This window comes from Mytilus edulis, chromosome 3, assembly GCF_963676685.1.
Source record: "Mytilus edulis chromosome 3, xbMytEdul2.2, whole genome shotgun sequence".
Classification (NCBI taxonomy): Eukaryota; Metazoa; Mollusca; class Bivalvia; order Mytilida; family Mytilidae; genus Mytilus; species Mytilus edulis.
In genome coordinates this window covers 74,952,433-74,970,082 of record NC_092346.1, presented here as the reverse complement: position 1 = coordinate 74,970,082, position 17,650 = coordinate 74,952,433, and the positions used below count along the sequence as shown (strand labels likewise).

Genomic DNA, 17,650 nt, shown 5'->3' with positions numbered 1-17,650 from the left:
TGGAAATGGGGAATGTGTCTAAGAGACAACACCATGACAACAGCAGAAAACAGCCAAAGGTCACCAATGGGTCTTCAGTACAGCAAAGAAAAAGTATGTTTTTTGTGCATTTCTAATTTACAATTACTTTTATGAATTATTACACAATACTAAGTTAATTATTATGTTCTTTGACCACAATAAAATGGGCTGTGCAAATTTTTATGTTTAGGTGTACAGGGGTATAACTTGTTACATCTACTTACTACATAATTTTCTTCTTGCTTCCTGCACGGTTCTAGAGAAAATTTGAAGTTATTATTGACAGTGAGTTCATCATACAACAGTGAATAGACAATCTGAACATTTATATCCAGTGAACACATTAAATTAATAAAAAACATAAATCAAAATTAAATGCCCAATTTGTTACTAAATGCTTTATAGAGGACATAAAGAAAATACCCATATTTGCATTAAAATCAAACACAAATAATATAGATTTTATCATTGCATCTAGTAAACCTTCATATTCAAGTTTCTTGTAAGAGAAGAGAAACATTACAGTGCATGAGGTGCATCTCTTCCTCTAATTACTTTTAAATGATGAAAGTTTTTGTTGATATTTAGGTATGGTCACTTTTTTTGCAATTTGGATGACTAAACAATTACAATGTAAAATTGAAATTTGATCAATGAAGATCTGAGAGAAAAAATTAAACCACCCCATCTTGAATATAAAAAAACCAGCTTTTTCTTATCAATAGTATAAATCAGCTGATAATGTTTACAAATTTCTACATCATTAAAATGTTATACTTGATGCCAAAACAAAACATTTCATTTCTTCCACAAATCAATCTACAGCACTAAAGAAATTGAATAATAAACGTTGTCTGAATACATATGTTTTCATTATGTTGATATTTGTTATATACAAGCTTTTTTTTAAAGAGATAAATAAAAAATAAGACTACAAAATGGGTAATATCTATTTGAACTTTATGTTTCAACTTGAAAACTGATGGCATGTGGACATAATTTTAGCATTAACAAAATTATTGTGTTTAGGTATAAAACCACTAATTCATAGCCCCATTGCTTTCTATGTTAAATTCTGCAATTTGAAGCAGTAATGGCTGTACCATACACTGACTTGTGCTGAAAAAATCAACAAACTTTTAATTGCATATAAGAGTGTACTGGTTCCAAAGTTTGATATTACAAAAACAGAAACATTTGATCTGAACAACAGGTCAAATGTGCCCTTCTATCACAACTTCATAAACTTCTTTATTATTCAAATAAATCTTTTAAAAAGGTTTCTACAGTGATCACAAGTTTCAAGCTTTCATTTGATACCACAACTAACCAAATATACCAGCTATTGATAAAGATACAGCTATGTGTAGGAAATATTTTGTTTAAAATATGTACTACTTTCTTGTATGTTCTTTCTGACCGGGCCTGAATTAGTGGTTCTATACCTTTCTCCAAGATTTTTTTTTTAAATTGATAAGAGCTTGGAAATAAAGAATTGGAACAAATGCAAACTTGAAATAAACATATATCTTCTTTTTCCTTGGATGTGATTATAAAAACATGAATAATACTATACACCTACTATATACATGTACATTTATATTCATTTGACAAAAGTGGAATTGTAATTTATGGTTTCAACAACAAATACATAAATATAAAAATGCAATATTTTGTTTTTTATTTTTTATATTGATACACATTTACATTTGATATGTATGTCTCTTTTCTCAGCACAGCAAATTAACCATTCTTATTTTTGATGATACAAATTTACATTTCACAAATTCAAAGTGCAGAATCAAGGAATGCAAATTTTTAGCAACAATAACGTGTTATCCTTCAATTGCTGAAGTCCATCTAGTTATCCTGAACATTATCTTGCTGGGTTCAAGTTTTCAGCCTCCCTAGATATAACCTTGACATATGTGGTAAGAAATAACTCCCCAAATACAAAACACCATCTTTATCTTCCACCTCACTCACACTAGGTACTTTTGTTGCTGTAGGGTCATGTAAGCTTCTAGTTATCTCCCCTTCTGAATTGATTTCTAATATTAATCCATATTTTGGTACAAACTTTATAATGGTTTCTTGTGATATAATCTGAAAAGCATATTGAAAATAAAATCATAATAATTGAATAAGATAAATCTAAAGTTCTTTAGTGATGAATCTGAAAATTTATCATACAGTCAAGCTGACTTATATAAACCCTGAAACCAAATTTCAAAAATTCTTGTAATAAAGTTCCTGAGAAAAATGTGAGGAAAATTTTCAACTTGGATGTCATATGTAAATTGATGTAATTGTTTGGTAAACAGGAAGTTCAGTTGAGTGATGAATCTGAAAATGCATCACACAGTATAGCTGACTCATATAAATCCTGAAACAAAATTTCAGAAATCCTTGTAATGTTGTTCTTGAAAAAAGATTTGACAAAAAAAATTTCATGGGTCAGACGGATGGACTCACGGATGGACTGACAGACAGACACAGGTATAACAGTATACCCCCAATTTTTTTTTAAAGCAGGGTATAACAAAACAGTATACCCAAACTTTTTTTAAAGCAGGGGTATAAAAAACAAATGCTTTGTGTCCAATAAAATGAATGGATAATATAAGAAATTTTGATAATAAAAGTATAATAATAGAAAATAGTAATTAACTGATTCTGGTTTATCCATAGGTTATTGCTTCAAAAGCAACCTATTAGTGACCAACTTTTTTATACAAGAGAAAAAAGACTATGTTTAAGTATATGATGCTTCAACTTACCTATGTAACACAATCATAAACATTTTATTTTAATGTTGGCCAACATGCAAACATGACCTTTTTTAGATTTTACAATAATCCTACAAATCTAACAAAAAAAATATTTAAAAAAATATTTAAATTAAAAGTACAAGTTGATATGAATATGAAACCAAAAAAGTATTAAGAATATACTCATTCATCAATAAATCTGTGTTTTAGGGACAATAAGGGGAACTTAGAAATAAGGCACAGTAACAGTGATTCAGTAAACCAAATAAATACCTTTGCTATCAGTTTTCTTAACCAAGGTTTATTGGCCATGAATTCATATCCTTTACTCCTCAATGTAGCTATTCCAATCCAATAGCCACCACCACTACTGAGTCTGATATTGTCTGGGAGTCCTGGGAGATTGTCCATAAATACTTCCATTGTCCCTTTCTTAGGCCCCTTCAGATGGTACCTTCAATACATCGGAATCATACTGTTAATATGGCTAAGCAATATCAAAATATAGATAAGATGTAAGAAAATGAATATTTTAAAATATTTTGATTTTGATTTTTTTTGTACAATATGTCAACTTTGTCTGCAATGTTTAAATCAACCCTGTTTAAAATTTTCACAGTATCAGTTTGGGAAAAATCATCAATAACCTATCTTTTGTGCACTTTTTGTCTTTGGTGATGGTGGTCGTTTAAATATTCTAAAAGGTATAACGTAAAACGAGATGCTTTAAGGAGCTTACTGTGGATTCATGTATATTGGTGGGTACCAATTTATGTGGTTATCTAAGTGACTTGAGGTTTTCCCTATGTTGCTTTTGGATTCAAGGAAGATGAAAGTAATATGTTATTGCTTTTCAACAAAGTAATATTTAATTCAAATGAGAAATTCCTATTATTTTGTAAGAAATCATCATCATGGAAAGTTAAGAATATCATCATTCAATTTCATATATTTGAGCTATTTATAGTAGCGTTTGGTTTGAATAAAAAAACTAGTGAACTAATTATCATCTCACTTAAATATTCTTGCCCATGTTGTTTCACAAATCAGTAAATATTCTTCATTTCTAGAAATCTGTACACCATTTGCAAAAGCTAATCCTGATGCAAGCTCTTTGGTGGTATTAGTATTTGGATTGTATGAAATTAGTCTGTAAATAAAAATTTCAATGTCAGTCAGAAGAGAACAAGAACTAATCTGGTATTTTATACAAATATTAACGTAATAAATCTAGTTAAATAGACCGTGATAGACCTGTATAACTGCATGATACAATAATCTATGGTTTGATTTTTTCTTGTTGAGATAAATATTTTGTATCTTTTATTTGATGAGATAAAATATTTACTTTGCTGATAAAATTTTAACACATAAATAAGCTGTAATCTATATCTTTCCTACACTTTTAAATTCTGCACAAGTATCATGAGTTTACTATCAGCATTGCACTATTAAAGTAGTACTAGTATCAGTAACATGCTACTCATGATATGACTATCTTTTGAAAAGTACAGAGGTGATAATTAAAATACCATCCCTAATTTCATACTTTTAAGAATTATCATGTGTTCATTCAATGACAGATGTAATCAATCGAAAGTTAAGTGCTACAAAATTTTTAACCCAACGCAAAATCATGTAATTGAAGAGCACCCATTCATGTTAAGCCCATCGTAAGGTGTTATATGAATTTCCATCATTAAAGACCTCCTACAAACATCTAGATATTATTTCTGGTATTCTTGTGTTAGTATGTGTCACACCTCATTTAATTTATATTTAAGATTCATATTGTACCATGTCAAGACTAAAGTTCTAATTTATGACCTTCCTGAGGCTTCTCCTTCAAAGATGCAGTATCTGTTGTGACGTCTGTCCCATTTAGTACTTGAATCTGTCATATATATCATGCCATTGCTAGCTATTGTTAAATCATTCAGGAACTTTGGTACCTTACCATTTATCTCAGCAGTGGTAGGCCATAACAAAACAAAGTCTCCTGTAAAAAAAAAATAGATTATTGTTTTCTTCCTTACTTTCTGCCTCAAACTTCACAATCCCCAATGACATTTATAATATGGTCAATATTGATAAAAATTTATTAAATATTTATTTCAGTAAATCAACAATTTCGTTAGTCCTTTTTGACCGAAACTTCTTACAAAATTGTTTATTTACTACAATAATGTAATATATGTTCCCTAATGAAATTTTAAAACAAAAAAGTTTCAAGTAATTTTTTTGTTAAAAAAAAGTATAAAATTTATCTATAAAAACAAAATTATAAAATCTATCTAATTTTACTACATTGTACAAAAATTTCTAAACCTTTAAACTATTCAACCAAAATTTAACATATCATGAATGTGCCTTCACTTTTTAATCACAGCTGACAATTTTCTACGTAATAAGATACAAACCAGTAGCAACATTGACCTGATACAATCCTAGATATGTGTCTATAACATAGAGGTAGCCATTCTTATCTAATCTCATTCCTAGGGGTCTACCACAAGTTGGCTCATTATCAAAACCTCCTGAAAAAAATATAAAGATGCAGAGAAATGTTCTCCATAAATCTTTCATAATATGACATAAGCTTGATTAAGAATGACTAAGGTATTTTTTGGTCTGTGTATTGTTGACAAGATTGTGGTTAGTAAAAGCACCAAGCATATACAGACTGACTTGCTAGATACATAGCATCATGCAGCACTTATTTTCTCTTGACAGCACAACATTATAAATTGATGTTATAATGCCCTTATAATGATCAAGTATACCAAGATGACCAATCGTCTAGAATATTGATGACAAAGTTTTCAAATAAAGTTTGACATCTGTTTGGCATTTGATTTATTGGTTATTGATTGCTCATTGTCCAGTGGCAAATAGTTCATGCATGTTCAGGATGAGAACAAATTTACAATAAATTTTGGCATTTGAAATATCAACTTTTGCATCAAACGTTTACCGGTAATCATCTTTTCCAAATTAACTATGCTGTTTGGCCTGCATTTCAAAGAAAGCATTTGATCTAGACACTTTTAGAGATACATTTGACACTTGAGTGACTTGACTGTAAAACTAAAATGTGGTTTCATTTTAGTGACTTTTGTAATAATTTTGATGAAAGCAGACAAAACTTTTTCTTAGTATTTACAAACTTGTGTTACTGAAATCTACTTCCATTCATGCCTGCACATAAAAACATCATATATCTTGCATATATTCCCTTCCATAATTTTTGTTTCAGTTGATATTCTTAAATAAAAATGTTATAGGCTTCAATAACATAGCAAGAAGTCTATTTACCACATGGATCTTTTCCAAACTTTGCTAGAACCTGAACTTGTCCTTTGTAGATATGAAGAATTTTACCATCCATAGTGCCAGTATAAATATGCTCTGGAAAATAGAATACAATGATGTCACACTGCTATTACCGGCTTAGTTGTGTCTAGTTTTATTATTACATTATGGTACTTAGGGACTTTGGTGTAATGACAGACCTGTAGATAAATAGTTCCTGGTAAATCTGTTCACTACTCAATTGTCTCAGAATTATTGTAATTTAAAAGTGCTAAGAATATTGTATAAACTGTTGCCTATTGTTGAACATTTTTTGTGTGTGTTTCATTTAGTCGTTTACACCACATGTTCTTTCATTCATGTTCATAGTGGTTATATTAACTGTAACAACTTCAAAATCTTAAAATAGATTTATTCTAACTCTTCTTCACAACAAAATGGACAACGGTAACTTTGCTTAAATGCAATATTAATGTAATAACTGTGAATTCATTTATTTTCGTGGGTACCAATTTTAGTGGATTGAGAAAGACTTGCATTTTCGTGGATATTTAAATTTTCATTGTTTTGGCAAAGTCTGCATATCTTCCTTTAGAAAATCTGTAATTCGTTGAACCAATAAATTTGTGGTTTCCCTGTACCCACTAAATCCATGAAAATTGGTATCCAACGAATATAAAAGAATTCACATTATATAACACCAAATTCACCAATAAAAACACCTTTTCTTTGCTTTTGTTATAAAATTTATGTTTTATTGATTATTCCACCATATCATTTTCTTGTATTACTATGATTACATGACCTACATCTAAAATTAACCAGATCAACAAAGTAATTATTTCAAGTGTTGGAAACTTGGCCCCACATTATCCTTGCATATGACAGAAATATATATAGATGTAAAATGATCATGTTATAATTATACTAGCTGATAGAAAATATAGGTGAAAACAAGCATGTTCACCGCATTAATCAGTTGACATAAACATTTGATATGCATGAAATGAATCTAGAATTACCTCCTTCAACAACTATGGATTCTGGTCCTAATACTTGACCATCATAGATTTGTTCTGCTTTCTGTAAGTGGTTGTTAGGTTCAAGTGGCCCTACTAGTTCTGGTCTTGGCTTAAAACTAGGCAAACATATTTAAAAACAATAAATATGAGTCAAAAACTGGTCTGTGTATTATAGATATATATAACTAATTACATAGTGACAGAACATCATAATACAGAGTTATCTTTCCTAAAGTAGCCCTTGTGTGATATGTAAACAGTGTTTTCCCCAGGATTTTTGGATAGCACCAGGTTTCAAGTGTCGAAATGAATTGTACAATATGTTGTGTCGCGTAGCAATGCTTATTTTTTTTCTTGTTAGTTTTTGTGTCATTACCTTTTTGTCCTTTGTTTTGATTGCTGTGGTACTGTGTTATAGTGAAAACTTGGCGTCAAAAAAATATTGGTGAAAAATGAAGTAAAACAATAAACAGTTTGTATACTTTAATATCTTTTCAGAATAAATAAAACATGACTATGCACAAGATATAATATTATAGAAACCAGCACTGAACAAAGCTACTATATCATTCACATTTACTATCCTTTAAAAGAAAGCACTATTAGTCTTTAAACAGTCACTTGTCTCAGAATCAACCTATTATTAGAATATTACAATCCACTTCTTTACATGCATGAGGTTCTAGATTGGGCTATTGCAAAGAAGTATTAGGTTCTTAAAAATAATGAATTGACAACAATTGCCTAGAATGGAGAAATGATTCCTTTTCCGCCAGACACTAATAAACTGCGCCATGAGCGCATGATCCGCCCGACGTCCTCTGTGGAAGTTTTATGCAATAATCATAAATAGTTTCTGAGAAAGTTTTAAGCAATAACCATATATTGTTTTTTTGATACGGCGGGACATGTGACTCCCCCCCCCCTCTTTTTTTTTTTTTTACAAAAAAATTTTGAATCAAAACCGAAAAGTATACAGATCTTGAGATTAATATAAAAAAGAAGTTTGTAAAGTTTTAAGCAATAATCATAAATTGTTTTTGAGATCTGGCGTGACATGTAAAAAAAACTCCCCTTTTTTACAAAATACTCAATAACTCAAAAACAAAATTTTGAATCATCACCAAAAGGTATAAAGATCTTTAGATTAATATAACAAAAAAAAAAGTCTGTAAAGTTTAAAGCAATAATTATAAATCGTTTTTGAGATACAGCGCAACATGTAAAAAAAAACTCCTCCTTTTTAACAAAATACTCAATAACTTAAAAATGAAATTTTGAATCATCACTAAAAAGTATACAGATATTAAGATTAATATAACTAAGAAGTGTGTAAAGTTTAAAGCAATAATCAAGAATCGTTTTTGAGATACAGTGCGACATGTGAAAGAAAACACACCCCTGTTTTAGTTACAACAGGACTTTAACTCAAAAAGTTTTAATCTTATTTTCACCAAAATGTATACAGATCAATTGACCATCATAAGAAACAACTATATTAAGTTTCATGAAATTTGGATGAGTCGTTCTCAAGTTACGGTGCGACATGTTTTTGCCGGACAGAGACGGACGGACAGATGGACGGACACTGGGCATTTGTATACCATAATACGTCCCGTCTTAATTTTGACAGGGTATAAAAATTAAATAATCTATCAATTCTCAATTCCAGTGAAGATGATGAAAAGTTTTCTAAGATGAATCTATTAGGTTACAACTGAATAATTTTACCAAATGTAACAATAGATACATAGATTAATTCTCTTCTTAAAGAAATAAAGCCATTACGTCAGAATAATATAACATAGTTTGGGAAATAAAACTAGTATGCAGATAACTACATGTGACGTACCTGTAACCCACAGGGTCAATTGGTGATGGTATGATAATCAATATTAAAGGAGTGAGAATCAGGGCTGTTAACAATCCAACAAAGGCTGCATGTGTCCAGCTATAAGCAAAACGTAAAGCATAAGTGATCATAAGTTACATACACTTTACTATAGTTACACAATGCTTGGTGGTATATGTAGACAAGATCTTTATTTGACAATATCATTTCTGCTTAAAAAGGACACCATGCAGTATTGAGTCAATAACAAATTAGAATTTGAAGTTTTTTTAGCACTTATATCAATTGTCCAAACTAGCAATAGCCATTAATATATGATAATTGAATAATAAGAAATTCAGGGGAAAAAAATATTGATACAGGCTTGCTCATAGTATTTATTTGTATTTGTAATTTAAACCTTTTATAAGTAATAAAGAACATTATATTAAAACATGATGATGATCCAACTAGAAAAAGATTTATCCTCCAGATACTGTGGTGTTAACAGACAGACAATGACAAATAACAGCTGCACATCAGTTTGATTACAGTTTTAGAAAGATCTAATCAATTTCAGAAGCATTTCAAACTGACAATTCCGGTAAAACTGTTGTAAACAAACTTATTTTACTTTTTTCTGTATTTAACCTTTATAAGCTAAATTCCTGACCATTTCTTTAGAAGATTGTCTTCCTTTGATGAAGGGGGGTTGGAGGGGTCCTGATCCCAAAAACCTGGGCTTAAAAACATGAAATCCAGAGGATCCTGAATTTAAAAAAATTAAAATCCTGACATCCTGAAACTCAAGAAAAGAAATCCCAGATCTGGAAAGGATCAATCCCAAAATCCTGAGCTTAAAAATAAACGATCCCCACGTCCCGAACAAAGGTCCTGCCCCCTCTTTGTTGATGTTTTCATATCAAAGAAGACTGAAGTAAGACCTATTTATTTTATAATGAACATTCATGAATTTTTCTCCCTTCTATAAATAAATATCTCACAAAAATTCACTTAGTAGTGGAGCATACAAAATTAATATGAGTGACATACAATCCAGAGTCACGGCTCCTCCTTTCATCCTCATCTTCCACTTGATCATCTTGAGGGGTATGTATAGGTCTTCTTTGTCTTACATTGCTCATTCTGCCAAAAAAAAAACACAATTAAAATATGTTTTATAACACTAAATCCTAAAATTATTTTGAATAAGCTTGTAAATCAAGAAAAGGAAAATATTTGAAGCACATACATATAGAACATATGAAATTTTATCACAAATTGTTTTTACAAATTAACAAAACATAACAATTCTGCATTAACACTTTCCTTACTGAATTGTTTTTTACGCGATGTTGTGTGACCTGATCAAATTTCCGCGCGCAGTTTGCCTGGCCTGAATTAATTTGACGTGTGAATGAAAAACAAGTGTATCTTTGTTGTTTCTCATCAAATTGGGTTCAAACTCGATATTATTACAATCAAGTATGAAAAGATCGTTGCAATACAAATATCTTTACATGACAATACCTACTTTTGGTATATTTTACCCTTTTGTGGGAGGAAAATGACATCTGATTTGAGAGATCATTTTTTTATGTGACCGGTTTATATTTTTACCTTCCATCTTCTAAATAAACACTACAAACAGTAATTAGCAATTTCGAGTGTTCCTTTATCAAAGTTTTAATCAAAGAAAAATCAACAACTTAGAAACAGACACAAACATATGAAAAAACACTATAAACAGACATTGGGCTCCATTAGAGTACCCCCATAGGTCACAATATATCACATTAAGAAATAACCTCAGGTCACCTTAAAGCAAATTTGAAAGCACTTGCAATACCCAATGCAAATTTAAATCATTTTTAAAGGTTTCTTTTGCTTTTTCAGAAGTTGTCAGGTCACCATGGTTACTAGGCTCCTGTACATAATTCGATGTCTGCAAATCACATGGAAACCAGGCGTAGAATTCATATGTTATTAACCTGGAGTCATATGTTATTTTAAGGGAATGTCTATAATTATCTAAACATCACACAGGCATTATTAGTTGTAATAATTAAACCTGTATGCCTGGTTAACAGAAAAACTATGGGTATTTTGCATACAAGTATGACTGGTCAACAGAAATAGGCGCACCAAAAAATTCATAAAATGTGGTCAGTTTGTTATTGTAGTATATTATCAGCCATAGTTCCTTTGTGATACTTCGTTATAAATTGTTGATTTTGCTAGCTGTATCTGTATTAGGAAATCCCTCCTTCAAAGGAGCACTTCACAATGAATATATATGTCTATACACACTTAGTTTGAAAATATAAAAAATATAAATATAAATGTACGCCCCGTGGGGTGTACGTTGGCTACAGTCTTTGACTCTTGCTCTTGCTAGACGGTAAGGTCTTTAAGAGTTCGTTTCTCTTGGCATGTAACGCATAGCTAGTAGTTGGATTTCTTTTTCGTGTTTTGTATGTTTGCCCAGTTTATAGCTGCGAAAACGTAGCTCTTAAGGTCCTTTTGATGATTTTTGATATTTGCGGACCATAGTCTATGGCAAAAAAAAAAAAGGACAATAGAGCTACGTTTTCGCAGCTACCCAGTTTAATACTGAGATTAGCTTTATTTATATGTTACTTTTTTTTATTCATTTCAACATGTTCAACATAATATACATGATACACAGTGTCATAATTGGCGACGCCTTTAATTTTTTATGTGTGCTGAATTTTTTAATATAAATTATCTAATATTTTTCACCTCTAGTGTCTACTATTTGACTACATATAGTATTATAATTTTTGAATATCATTGTATATCAAACTCAAAATAAGGATTTGGTGTTGCATATTATCTAGATGTTTAAATTAAGGAAGTACGTCTTATTAATCTTATTTGTGGAAGATATTCACTTGTAATTAGTAGCTCAGGAAACTATCTATGTGAAAACAAAGCTGATTACTTTTTATCCAAGGGGAGATAATTCTCATTTATTTATCCTTTTCCGGTGTTGCAGCACAAACGGGCATGATCTTGTGAAAGAGTCAAACATTTGTTATAGGACATGTCACCAGAAAGGAGTGCATTTAGACATAAGAACAAAACAAAGTAAAAGCTTCGAAAACTTACATTCATTCGTACAGTCTTCTGATCAATACAAAAAGTGTTTATTTTTATCCGGTGTTTGTGATATATCTATTTACCAACATTCTATATTCACATGTACATTGACGAGAACGAACGCTAAAACTAAACTGTTGCTTCGAAAAATGTGTACTTCATGAATTAAATTAGAACTTAAACTAACCTCAAATATGCAAGCTATAATTTCTTAAACACAATGTCAGCCCAAGCATAGATAAGTTTGATCCAACTTTCTACACCACCCCCCTTTTTTGTATTATATAAGTTTAAAGTAAGAGATGTAGAATCTAGCTGAAAAATGATAATACTAATAATCTTTTCTAAGGACTACCATACTAGCAGTTGTCAGACCCCAGTGCTAATGGACTTCCTTGGTGGTCTTGTGGAAGACTCGGCTCACCTCTATTATTAGTCCGAGATTACTCTGACGTCCAACGTAGATAAAGTCATATTTCATGTTACTGCATCAAATGATGCATACAGTTTTAAGTACATGTACTGACAACTGATTAAGGAACTTACTTTAAATAAATCAAATTTAAACGGCAATAACTGTCCTTTCCTTGATTTAGATATTTCAGTTTTGAACGGGAAACTCCACACTAAAATTTACGACAAAAGGGACGATATTTAGTTCCCTATTGTAAATTTTCCATTTTTAGATAGTGATCTGCCTTTGGCACCATCTTACAGTGTTTATATTTCATAGCTCGTTTGCTATGCCCGTGTCTGTTGTGACGCAATCTATGTATTACTGGTAAATTATTAAACCAGGGATATCGTTACCATAAATTACTTAAAACCTTTACTAAATTTTTCCATAAATATAATTAAAGATTTGGTTTTGAAGTTTGGTTGTACCTGTAGAAAACTTATTTTAAACAGGATAGCACATCCTCATTTTTACGGAAATGTTGTTAACAGTGCCCAGAAATTTATAGATGATCCTTGTCAACTTATCTCTCCTTTTAATAAACTTATTTTAAAAGGTTACCAATTCAACACTTTAAGGGCATATCCAACAGTTTATTTCTGACGGTGAGAATTTTTTCCCTTTAAGATATTTTATTCTTCAGTTGACAGAGAATCAAATTTTGCCAAAAAAAATATATGTTGTCGATTTTGTTTTTGCAAAAAATGCTGCTGAAAATTGAACATTTTTACAATTTTGGAGTAAAAAAGTTTTTTATTTAAGAAAATTAAATATGATTTTTTTATCAATATATACTTAAATAATTGGGCTCAAATTGAAGCAAAATAATTGAAGATGGTAAGAAAAATCTAACTTTACCATTTAAAGCATTAATTCTTACTCAAATAAAGCCAAAAACGTTAAGGTGGACCCAAACAACGGCAAGAAATGAACATTTGAAATGCACATTTTTGATTTTTTTTAAATATTTCTAACGGTGTCGATTTGGCCGAAGTAAGATATGTTATTCTTTGAAAAAAATGGAACATCATAACGTTTTGAAAAATATTTGTCACCTTACTCGTTTTTGAGAAAAATTGAGAAATATAATATTGTTTACTCTATTCCTTCCATGAGCCTCACAAATTGCGCCAAAAATTTAAAAGACGTTTCCGAAAATAACGTTATATTTCCCCACCAATTTTTCAAAGGCAGTGCGACGGTGTGACTTTGTTGGGTAGTTGTCTCGATAGCACTCATATCGCATCTTCTTATTTATAAATGAACCAGTATCTGGACGAGAAAACAATTCAGTTAGTTTTATTATTGTGTTCGTCAAAATTTTGAAACCCGGGTGTGAAACATACAAACCGTGGAATTACAAACTATTAAAATAGCTGTCCCTCTGGTATCTTTCATCCCTCTTTTAAAATAAAAGTATTACACGTTCGAAATCCGTTTCTGTGTCTCGGTCTATAGTACAAAGCAGGGTTAATTTTTTATATTATATTTCCATTTGATGTTTTTGTTCTGAATATTCATTAAGTATGCCATTTGACGTCTGTCAGCCATAATCATTATTTATTTTACAGTTACTTTACAATGAAGTGTTTTGCTTATACTGATTTATAAAAAGTAGAAACACAAAAACACTGAACTCCGAGGAAAATTCAAAAAGGAAAGTCCAAAATCAAAAGGCAAAATCAAAAGTTCAAACACATCAAACGAATTGATAACAACTGTCATATTCCTAACTTGGTACAGGAATTTTCTTATGTAGAAATTACACCGTCTTTAATTTCACATATATCCAAATTAACAAAGAGCATGTGAAATTTTGCAACCAAACACTTGTCTAAAAACTCACTGACTCTGTATTATTTTTTTCATTTTGCAATTTCGGGCTTTTTATTCTTTATAGGCTTTTAGCTATAACAAAAATCTGTATGTTGACTCTAAGTGTTTTGAATTATATGATCGTTGGTTTGCTGTCGTATTAATGTATACCTTTTAAATCTTTTTCAAAACAAAAGGATTGATTTGGGTATGGAAATATTCACATCTCTGGACTTCTCTCGTCTGACAGTATATCTTTGCTAAAATTGGGTGTGGCCGTTTAGCTGCTCAGATGTATAAATTTGCAGCCTTGTTTAGTCGAAATAAAAATGTTGTATATCCGATGCATAGTGCAGTGAGAGTTTTGCGCTATCTATACGTTAAAAAACCATCTAAATAAATGGTTGAAGGGATATACGAACATCGAATAAAATCTCTAAACAACAACAAAGGTCACATGAATCTTCAAATAAGTCACATTGCTGATTTTAACACATCTGTATCGCCTTTTGCAGTTGTAGATGGAAAAAAAACAAATTTATTTAACAAAAGAGATCAGTAAGACAATACATTGAGAATAAACGAAAGGGCCGTTGTTTTACGCTTCAATATATGAGTTATTGCATATGTACACATGCAATGGAGATTGTTTTCTGTTGTACTGCCTTCCACCTAGTTTGGCTGCATACAATGTAACCACTGATATAGACTACTATATTATTATTGATTATTCAAACAGATGAATTCAAAGAAAAAAATGCGGAAAGAAGAAAGTCTAAAATTTTCGTTTAAAAATAAAATAAAAATAAATATAAAATACCAAAACTGAAAAACTGTTTGAGACAATTATCAGTTGAGACCTAATGATTATGCATCACTATATGAAACTAATAAATTGATTGCTCCCGTGCTTCAGTGGCAAATATATCACGCATATTTACGAGGAGGCAAAAGTGGATCTGAAGTAAATCATTGATACATTATTAAGATAAAGAGTTTGCTAGCGGTAAAACGTATGCTGTACTAGAATAAAGTTGAATAAGATTAAAATCTTGAGGTAAGCTTCCCAATTTTGAAATATAGTATTTCGATAGCTGTTTTTTTTCCTATTCTATTATGAACCCGCTGATTTTATGAGGGCGTGTCTAATAAGTCAAGACCTACATTAACCCTACACCGTTTTTTTTTTGCTAAATTATATTTGTGTCCTCATACATAAGTATACACCAAAATCGTCAGATATTTTCTACTTGTATGTCAGTGTATATATGACAGTGGTTTCCTATTTCATTTTTTTTTCTGTGTCATCTTTTGTTTTACATTGTTTACCAGTTAAAGGTCGTATTCAATTCATTTAAAGAGCTATTGTACAATAATAGCACTTCAACGCAAAGCTATATGCATGATAAATGTTAGTTTACGCCTTATTTTATTTTTCTCAAGAAACCCTTTTTTCATCTTTCTCAAGTAAAACCAAACTTTGAGTTTTCTATTCTGAATGACAAAATCTCTGAAAAGTTTGTTAAAGAATTAATTACAATTTGCATTCTTATGCAATAATGAATCATTACGCATTTGTTCTCGTTGTTCCCTACTGCCTGTATTGAAGATAATTTCAATAAAACGGAAACTTAAGTGAGTATGGTCTATAATGATCAAAATAATTCAATGCAGTTCTTTTATGATAGACCAAGAGGACAAAAATATCTGTAAGATTTGAGTTCTATTTCTGTTAATATTCTGTATGAGTTTTTTGCCAATTTCCGCCATGCCCTTTCCTTTGATGAAAGAACCCTCCCTTTCCAGCAATTCCAATGGTGATTTCATTTTGACATTGTTGAAACAACGTTAAATTACGGGAAACAATAGACGACGTTTACGTTTGTTATTACCTCCCCTGAAACTATTGGATATGCCCTTAATAAGATCATTGAATATTGTTTTTATTGGTATAAATATTGATTTTGTTATCAGTAAATTAGAAGCAAACAAAATATTACTAGTATGTTATATACACATTCATGGATCTACAATCTGTCGATACCTGTAACTTGGCATTGCACAATGTCATTTTTTTCTCCGACTGTTTATGACGTCTTTACACTAAATCCATTGGATGTTGGATGTGTACGGATTGATAGTTTAGTCTTAGATGCATGATTTTTTTTATTAGTTGTTAGCATGGTTAGTGGCTTTGAACTAGCTGTCAGATAACTGCGAGTACTCTCAGATCTGTTCCTAGTGTCTTTTTGTTGTCGGGATGTACAAGTACCCGGCCACGTCCAATTGTATTTTTGTCCATCTGATGAGTTAAGCCTTTTTCGACTGATTTTTATAGTTCGTTCTTATGTTGTTCTGTTATACCACTGTCCCAGGTTAGGGGGAGGGTTGGGATCCCGCTAACATGTTTAGCCCTGCCACATAAATTATGTATGTGCCTGTCCCAAGTCAGGAGCCTGTAATTCAGTGGTTGTCGTTTGTTTAGTGTTACATATTTGTTTTTCGTTCATGTTTTGTACATAAATAAGGCTGTTAGTTTTCTCGTTTGAATTGTTTTACATTGTCATATCGGGGCCTTTTATAACTGACTATGCGGTATGGGCTCTGCTCATTGTTGAAGGCCAGACATTGACCTATAGTTGTTAATGTCTGTGTCATTTTGGTCTCTTGTGGACAGTTATCTCATTGGCAATCATACCACATCTTGTTTTTTATAATGTTAACAAACTTGAACTACCCAGCAATGTCCACTTGTATTTTTGTCCATCTGATGAGTTAAGCCTTTTTCAACTGATTTTTATAGTTCATTCTTATGTTGTACTGTTATATCACTGTCCTAGGTTAGGAGGAGGGGGATCCTGCTAACATATTTAACCCTGCCACATTATGTATGTATGTGTAACAGCCACTATGTTCCGTCAATTACTTTGTTCCGGCAGAACTTTTCAACTAGTTATTTGGTTCGATGAAACTTTCCAACTAGTTGTTTTATTGCGAGTGCAGTCGAAAAAATCTGGAAAAAAGTAGCTAGTTGAAAAGTCCAGGAACAATGTAGCTAGTTGAATAGTTCTGGTTGACAGAACAACTAGTTAGCAAAATTTAAGTTGTATTTCATAGCTCACATAAAACGCAATAAGTTGCATTATCATGCAAATTTAGTATTCATAGTACCCTCAAGAGAGGGAAGAATACCCCCTCCTCATGTGGGTACTTTTGAAAATATCAATTTCAGATTAATGTATAACAATAAATTATAACTTATTCCGTTATTTTACTTTGCATCAATTTTCCAAATGGA

At 31.0% G+C, this 17,650-nt stretch overlaps 3 protein-coding genes across 5 annotated transcripts in view; 1 reads left to right on the top strand and 2 right to left on the bottom strand.

The window, feature by feature from the left end:
- LOC139517441 (alpha-2A adrenergic receptor-like) overlaps positions 1-17,650 on the bottom strand; it is a 541,200-nt gene that overhangs the window by 322,743 nt on the left and 200,807 nt on the right. The gene's annotated exons all lie outside the window — the stretch shown is intronic.
- Positions 807-12,156, bottom strand: LOC139517413 (adipocyte plasma membrane-associated protein-like). 2 transcript variants are annotated; one of them, XM_071308404.1, is made up of 10 exons: positions 12,090-12,156; positions 10,011-10,103; positions 8,979-9,077; positions 7,127-7,242; positions 6,108-6,200; positions 5,213-5,329; positions 4,620-4,791; positions 3,808-3,942; positions 3,066-3,246; positions 807-2,127 (listed from the first exon to the last, which is right to left on the bottom strand). In XM_071308404.1, exons 2-10 carry the CDS (start codon positions 10,100-10,102, stop codon positions 1,912-1,914), a joined length of 1,221 nt encoding a protein of 406 aa, XP_071164505.1. In that variant the 5' UTR covers position 10,103; positions 12,090-12,156; the 3' UTR covers positions 807-1,911. The 2 variants fall into 2 exon arrangements, with proteins under 2 accessions (XP_071164505.1, XP_071164506.1); XM_071308405.1 differs by lacking the exon at positions 12,090-12,156 and adding an exon at positions 11,873-11,945.
- The window catches only part of LOC139517412 (lysosomal cobalamin transporter ABCD4-like), a 28,059-nt gene continuing 22,352 nt past the window's right edge, over positions 11,944-17,650 (top strand). For both annotated transcript variants that reach the window (XM_071308403.1, XM_071308402.1), the window contains exon 1: positions 11,944-12,068. In XM_071308403.1, the coding sequence (XP_071164504.1) occupies positions 12,025-12,068 (44 nt within the window). In that variant the 5' untranslated portion in view covers positions 11,944-12,024. The remainder of the gene's footprint in view (positions 12,069-17,650) is intronic.

Coding starts and splice junctions, on each gene's coding strand:
- LOC139517413 (XM_071308404.1), bottom strand. CDS start 10,102: ATGAGCAATGTAAGACAAAGAAGACCTATACATACCCCTCAAGATGAT. Junction 9,078..10,010: donor AGGAGCCGTGACTCTGGATT/GTATGTCACTCA, acceptor TTTTGCTTATAG/CTGGACACATGCAGCCTTTG. Junction 6,201..7,126: donor ATCCATAGTTGTTGAAGGAG/GTAATTCTAGAT, acceptor TCTATTTTCCAG/AGCATATTTATACTGGCACT.